This window comes from Henckelia pumila, chromosome 2 (genome assembly GCF_033568475.1).
Source record: "Henckelia pumila isolate YLH828 chromosome 2, ASM3356847v2, whole genome shotgun sequence".
In the NCBI taxonomy this organism is placed as follows: Eukaryota; Viridiplantae; Streptophyta; class Magnoliopsida; order Lamiales; family Gesneriaceae; genus Henckelia; species Henckelia pumila.
In genome coordinates this window covers 4,299,619-4,307,293 of record NC_133121.1, presented here as the reverse complement: position 1 = coordinate 4,307,293, position 7,675 = coordinate 4,299,619, and the positions used below count along the sequence as shown (strand labels likewise).

The 7,675-nt window shown below is 33.1% G+C and overlaps 1 protein-coding gene across 1 annotated transcript; it reads right to left on the bottom strand.

The window, feature by feature from the left end:
• Positions 1 to 5,698: 5,698 nt before the first annotated feature.
• LOC140884120 (plasmodesmata-located protein 7) lies at positions 5,699 to 7,455 on the bottom strand. Its single transcript, XM_073290795.1, has 3 exons — positions 6,694 to 7,455; positions 6,455 to 6,571; positions 5,699 to 6,169 (listed from the first exon to the last, which is right to left on the bottom strand). Exons 1-3 carry the CDS (start codon positions 7,409 to 7,411, stop codon positions 6,162 to 6,164), a joined length of 843 nt encoding a protein of 280 aa, XP_073146896.1. The 5' UTR covers positions 7,412 to 7,455; the 3' UTR covers positions 5,699 to 6,161.
• Between the last annotated feature and the right edge of the window lie 220 nt (positions 7,456 to 7,675).

The following is a 7,675-nucleotide window of genomic DNA, read 5'->3' as shown; positions in this document are numbered from 1 at the left end:
ATTATTTGTACTTGTCAAAACACAGACCGACACCAAAGGCAGTTTCGTATATTTTAAGAGACTCGTAGTGGTTGTAGCTCGGGACTACACGCCATGGACCGGGTCCAGTTCAGGTTGGTATTTTATCAACCCTTAATTAACTGACCTGCCCATGACTGGTTTCGGCCCAGGTTCGGGCCCGATTAAATCGAATTAACCAACCGAATCACTATTTGGTTTTAGTTTTCAAAATTTTCATTTAAATTGGTAGAGTTTTTTAGGGGTACTGTCAATTCGGGTGGGTCGGATCGGGTTGAAAAAAAAAATATTTAAAAAGTCCTCAACCCGAACTCGACCCGAACCCGAACCAACCCGAAAAATGTTCAACCCGAACACGAACCCGTATAACTCGAACCAACCCGCTCAACCCGAACAACCCGATTTTTTATTATTATCTTTTATTTTTTTTGCAAAATAATTAAATAAAAATTCAAAACACAAAATAATAATAATATTATTATATTTAATTATATGATAACAAAATCTAAGCTTATATATAATTTAAATTTGAAAGTTTAGTTGTAAAAAATTTAAAGTTTATTTACTACAAAAAATAAAAATATTATTTTAAAAAATCAAAATTGTACAAAATAAACATTAAATCAAAAAAATATATTATATCAATATAAAATAAATATTTTTCAAATAACCAACATATGAAATTGTAACAAATCTTTCTTAATTATATATATAAAAAAGAAATAATAAAAATATTCGGGTCAACTCGGGTTAACCCGAACCCAACCCGACCCAACGCGAACCCGAATAATTTTTTCGGGTTGGCTTTTGGGTCAACCCGATTCAACCCGAACCCAAAAACCTCCAACCCGAACCTGATATTTTTCGGGTTGAATCGTATCGGGTTGACGGGTTGGGTTGATTTTTGACACCCCTAAGTTTCTGTTTTATTTTAAAAACAGAAGTACTCGATTATTTAAAATAATTTTATTTTTGCTATAGATTTTAACGTTATTAACTAATATTATTTTGGATCCCAAATAATATTATTTTTGATATAGATTTTAACGTTATTAACTAATATTATTTTATATAGATTTTTTATAAGTTTTTCTCATAAATTTCTTTTGAAAGGTTAATTCAGTTTGACTTTGATCCATCTTTGTAAAAAATAATCGAGTCGATTAGGTTATACCAATAAATAAAGAGTCAATTATAAATAAATTCTCAAACCCAAACCTTTCTTGGTCCAACTCCCCACCCTTTAGATTCTTTGTATTTACTCCCTAGGACCACAAACTTGATGTTTAATTCTTGTACTCAATATGTGTTAATTTGTGCTCAAATCTTGAGGTTCTATACTTATAGTTATAAGGAATTTAATACTTAAATCTTAGGATTTTATGCTTATTCATGGTACAAAAAATTATCCTAAAAAATGATATCAGAATCTTAGGTTAATTATTCAGACATTATAGTATTCGTTAAATCTTATTTTCTTTGTTGAGGAGAAGATTTTCAACAAAACATGAATTCAAACGAAAGTTTGAACAAGATGAATTTCATATATGAAATTCTATGAACAAACGAATCTAGCTAAAATAAGTTCTTTACAACATGTTTTAAGTAACGGAGCTCTGAAAGATTAAGAAATATGATTTCTAACTCCCAATTTCTAGAAATTATCCCAGACTTTTTTGAGCTCTCCGGAGATCTTAGAGAAATTCAAAAAATGATACAATATTACAGCAGTCAATTGTATGAAATACCTCGACAAATCGAAGAAATTCTTAAAAGACAAGAAGAGATTCTTGAAACTTTAAAGGATCTCCAAACAAAAATCCTAAATTTACAGCAAAAAAAGCTTCTCAAAGTTGAAGTTAATCAAGAATTATCTTCGGTCAACAATGTCGCAGGATAGAGTAAATGTGCTAGCTATGTTGTCAATTGAGAAAGAAATGATCCGATAATTGGATTATACAGATTTGATAAATATTTTCACTATAAACCGTAGAGGATAGTATTTATATATTTTTCAAATATTTTTTTTGATTTTTCGTTGACGTAATATATTGTTTATGGTATATTTATATATTTTTTAATGTATATGTCATTCGCGAATTAAATTTTACAGTTATTTGCCGTAACAAGAGGGCCCACTTTTCATATACCGCCTCAGGCCTATTGATCACAGATACGGCTCTGTGTATATGAACATTCTTTAATTATTCCATTTTGTGTTTTAAAATGTTGAAATGTAACACAGAATTAACATTTTTTTTATTTATAATATCCATAGGTTTTTTATGGTGGGAGCTCAATATGGAAAAGCAACGGAGAAGAACTTGGGGGTGCTAAGAAAAAGTTCATTCACATTTTGAAGAATCTAAATGGAGCAATGCGGGAAAGGACTATTTCGGCAGAGATGAATACGGGTTCGTAGGCGTCGTGCTCCTCATGCTGACTACATGGATTGATCCCTATCATGAGAACTATGGTGAATTCAAGATAATCAGGGTCGTTTCCTGAATATTAATTAGAGGTCCTAGGCATTTATTCAAGGAATAGTGCTTATATAATTTTTATAATTAAATATTGATACAAAACGTAGTCCCGGGGACAAATTTATCACTCACTGAGAAGTGAAAAACTGTGACTAGATCGTCCTGAAAACGGATGCGACGGGAAGAAGTGGCATTTGAAAGTGTTGCTGACTTAACATTTAGGTTTCGGCATAAGAAAGTTTGCACTGTATTTTCGCACTTAGGCGCACATCGTGCCATTGGTAATTATTCTACCACGGTGCCACAAATTCGCAAGTTGTACTTTATAATCTAAAAATCAAAATTTTTAAATTTTTATAACCAAAAATAATTACATAAATAATTGAATCGAAATATAAAAAATACAACTAAAACTAAAAAAAACTCAATGAATATTCAAATATCGTGAGTCATAGATGAATTAATGCATAATACAAATAGAATAAGAATCTACAAACTAAGAAAACATAAATAATATATATTTGTCACAACAAATCCGACAAAAAATATATATTATAATTTAAATAGTAACATAAACAAAAAATAATTATAATCTAATTAAGTAAAAATCATTATCATTGTCGAATAAGCAAATTAAAATATTTTAGTATATTGATATCAACAATTAAATCAATTAAAAAAATCAACCGTAGTACAAAAATAGACAAAAATAAATCCCATTTAATAAATAGATGAAAGATGATTGACCTAATTTGAATAACCTAACTCATATGAGTTGATCAATTTAATGAAAAATACTTTTTTGTTTAAATAGGAAAAAATATTTTTTTTACTAAAGAAATGATGCTCACATAATATTTTAAATATAAAAAATAATACTTAAAAAAAATTAAAAAAAAATTGAGGCCCCTCACCCGCCTCCCCTTGGAGCCGGCAATGTCAAGATTGAAGATGAGTGTCGGAAGATTGGACCTTGGATCGAGAAATGTAAGAAAAGGGACAGTGTTGTCAAAGTTCAGTCAAATAATCCGCAACAAAGTTTGTGAGTTCGTGGGGATGCTCAGAAAGATGCATGGAATTGAATGAAATTATTTCAAAACTTATTTCAATGGCTAGCTTAATAAGGTGTGGCTAGCCATGACCAATTCTCGACACGGGTGGATCTAGAATCTTGATTATGGGGCCGTTTACAAGCTAGCATATCCGTACTGCCTCGGTTTATGGCATGTCATTGGACGGCTCGGTCGATGATGGGCCCTGAAGCCAGATCGAACTGTCCGAATTATCATTGCAGATCAAATCATCGTTCATACCCCATTCGGGCACTATCCGAATGGGGTAGCATCGACCGATCTCATTGGACATGATCAAAAGTTTACAGTTTTTTTTTTTTTTATCTCAGACCAAAATTTGTCTCAAATTTAAAATTTTGATATTCAATGAATTATAAGTAATCAACTAAACTTGAGGAAATTTAAATTATACTTTGCATTAATACATGATCATCGTTTTAGAAATTATTTATGTTGTTTTAAGCAATCTCAAACACTACCTATGTTTTGAAGATGATATGATTCTTTGGGTTTTGGAGTAAATAAGTCTGAGTCCTTACATAAATTAAACGTTAATTAAAAGACGAAAGAACCTTAGATAGGTACACAAAGACAATTCTATACAAGAACATACAGATGAATTTTTTTAAATTCTTCTTACCATTCTTAAAAAAACATTCATCTAATTCTCAAATCCCTTCTTTCAAGACACTTTTATAAGTTACTTTATCTTTGCACAACTTTGTTTTATAATTTATGTCTTATTATTTAATACTCGCATTTTTGTTTTTATTTATATTTTTCCGGTACAAGCACTAGCATTTTGATAAGCTAACATTAATTGAGTTTTGATTTTGGAATTAATTTTATAAATTTGCAGCTAAAGCCTACCCACGTGTATGTTTAAGATAACTATCATTTTCAATAATTTTCGAAATAATAAAATTATTACTTGATGAGACTCGTGTGTATTCGAGTAATGGGCAAAAGTGATGCAATAAAAGTTGGCATTAATGGTGACCACTTTAAGGATTCAAGCCTTTTTCTAAAACTTTCTCCTTTAATTTTTTTTCTTTGTCATGAATTCTTCCTACTTAAGTATTAATATGTATGTTGAAGTGTGCTTTTGTCAGATTGAATGGGAAAAGATCGGATCAAAGATTAGAGATCAGATGAGCTTAGTGAACAGATGAGTTCATGATCAGATCGAATACTGAGATCAGATCGAAGGTGGTGGTCAGATGAGTTATTTGGATGAGTTTAGGCAGATCGATTGCTCGAGTGCTGAGACTTGGTTATAAGTCAGATGGATTGTCCGTGAAGCTGTAAGCTTGAAGGCAGATCGAAGTACGAGAGCATATCAAACTGATGTGAGAAGACTTATCGGGTTGGATCATGCTGACTTTAAGATTGAGCCAAAACCTAAAAGCCCAAGAAAAAATTCGGTGTGTTTTCTCTATATAAGCAGATAGAAGCAGTCGTAACAAACATAACAGAAAATCAAATTATTCAACCTCCAGAAAATATTTGAGAGAGAAAAAAAGAGAGAATTCAGAGGAGAGAACTGAGACGTAGATTGTGACGGGAAGATTCAATGATTTAAAGCTTGAATTGTGTCTGTATCTATCGTTAGAGTTGTCTGATCTGGTTTTGTAATAAGCTCGAGTTTGAACTTGGATTTATTCTGTTCGTGATTAATAAAAGTGTTGTGTTGTTCTCCCGTGGACGTAGACAAATTCTTTGCTGAATCACATAAATACTTGTGTCGTTTATTCGCTTTCGTGTGAGTTGGTGATTGATCTGCATGTTTTGAATTTTATCCGTATTCTGATATTGTGTTCTTGAGTTGCATTGTGTGTTGTGTTTGTCTGTTAACGTTATCGGAATATCAAGTTTGTTCTGATTGATTCCTAACAATGTAATGTTTGAAATATGATTGATTTTTTTTTTTTTTGCATTTTTGTGTTGTGTTTCTTGATTTTTTTTTTTTGGAATATGTCGTTACTTCAAGTTTGTTCTTATGTATTAGAATCTATGTATAAAGTATGCGTAAATTGGTCGATTTACCAATCAAATAGGAAATAAAACCTTAGTTGATATATGTGTGCTTGCGTGCATATCAGGTTCCGTTTCCAATATCCCAAAAAAAAATTCAATATATATATAAGTATTTCAACAACAAAATTAAATTACTATTATAAATAAGTTTAAACTATATTACAATAATCAAGAAATATCTAAGTGCATTTTAATTAAAATAAAGTAGAACAAGGGGCGAAAACGTATTCGTTCTTCACAAAAACAACACAACTTCTACAAGTCGAGAAAGAGTTGGAATCTTAATACCTTCCATTTCACTTCTCTTTTTAACTTGATTTTTATAAAAGAAACTTAATAATACTAATAAAGACAAAGATCAAAAGTGGTTTTTGAAAAAGATTGAAAGCCAAGTTGATGTCCACTATGAATACTTTTATTTTATTTTATTTTTTTAAAAAAAAAGGCAAAAAGGGTTTCGCCATAAAGCAAATCTACGTCGAATATTCAGAGTGAACATGGTATGGTCATTCACCCAAATGCGTGAAAATTTTGCGCCCTATTTGTTATCTTATTTACCTGCAAAACGAAATGTAAACCAAACATTAGATACAATAAAATTACACAAATCTTGACATTTCTAATAATTTAAAAGGGATGATTGAATTTTATAAGCTAAAAATTAATAAATAAGAGTAGTCTCGATCAAATAATTTAATGGATTTATATTCATGATTAGACGGTCCATCGACATGACTCTTGTCTAAAATAAAAAATAATATTTCCATGGTGTTTTCTAAAATTGATTTGTGATATCATTTGATTGGAGTTTTTGTAAATAATATAAATAAAATAAAGTTTCACCTTTTCCACGGGACAACCTTCTCAAGAAGGTGAGAAAGATGATGAGCAAGGCGACTGCGGCCAATAATCCGATAATGATAGCAAATGTCTTCTCCGACTCGCTGTGATCAGATGACTCTGTAATTGAATTTAATGAAAACAATATGTTAACAATATAATTATTTCAATTTTTCCATTTCAAAGTGTATACTTTAATTACACTAGAAATATATTTCAAGTTGGGAAAATTTTATTTATACCATGATGCTGATTTGCGTATATCTGGGCACCACTGGTGGAATACCTCGCATAACACTTGGCCAAGAACATATCCCCAAACACAGCGCCGCCGCACTCCGCCTTCAGCCGCCGTATCGCCTCCGAGAGGCAGTCCTTGCACTGCCCGGCGGTCAAGTCTCCCACGCATTGCGCCACCCCTTGGACGTCCTCGGACCCCCCGACCCTGTACGCGCCTCCGGCCCCGTTCAAGCTCGCCAGCATGGCGTCGCGGTGGCTCATCTCATCGGAGCTGTAACCATCCGACGGCCCGCACTTCTTCATCGCCACCGATTTGTCCTCCACCCCGATGAACGAAGCGTTGTCGTACTTGACGAAGCAGCCTTCCAGCTGTATGGCGCCGCCGCATGTCTGGGGGCAGAGCGGGCCGAGCTTGGTCACGGCTCGAGCCACGCAGGTGGCGCAGTCCGGCATGGCTAAATCGGCCCGGCATTGGTAGAGCCCGTAAACTACGTCTTGTGAGCTGGAGCCCATTATAGTGTACTTGTTGTAGGAAGAGTAAGTGGCTGAATTCACGAGGGAGGTGAGGAGTGAATTGACATTTGATTGGTAGGGGGAGTTGGGTGCATATTTTATCTGTGAGCACCCGCCGTAGAGGAACGCGTCCAGAGACGAATGTGCGGGGAAGATGAAGAAGACATGGAAGAGTCCAAGAATTTGGAGAGCTTCGATTTTATCCATGAATACGTACGAACTCTGATTGTGTGTGAGAAGAATTTGAGGGAACGAACGTTTGTGTAATATGCGATTGAAATGGCTGCTTCTATGAGAGTGTATTTATTTAAGCAGAAATTGGCCTTTTTGGCCCCGTTTGGTTTCAAAAGCTAGGCCAAAAAAACATTTTTTTTAGTGCTTTTTAGTTAACAAGGTGTTTGGTTAAACACTTTTTTAAGTCAAAATTAAAGCTTTTTTAAAAGCAAAAAATTGTAGCTTTTAAAAGCACTT

Bases quoted from the DNA above. Each gene is read 5' to 3' on its own strand.
- LOC140884120 (XM_073290795.1), bottom strand. From the start codon at position 7,411: ATGGATAAAATCGAAGCTCTCCAAATTCTTGGACTCTTCCATGTCTTC. The intron at 6,572-6,693 runs GTATAAATAAAA...ATTCAATTACAG, and splicing joins ATACGCAAATCAGCATCATG to AGTCATCTGATCACAGCGAG.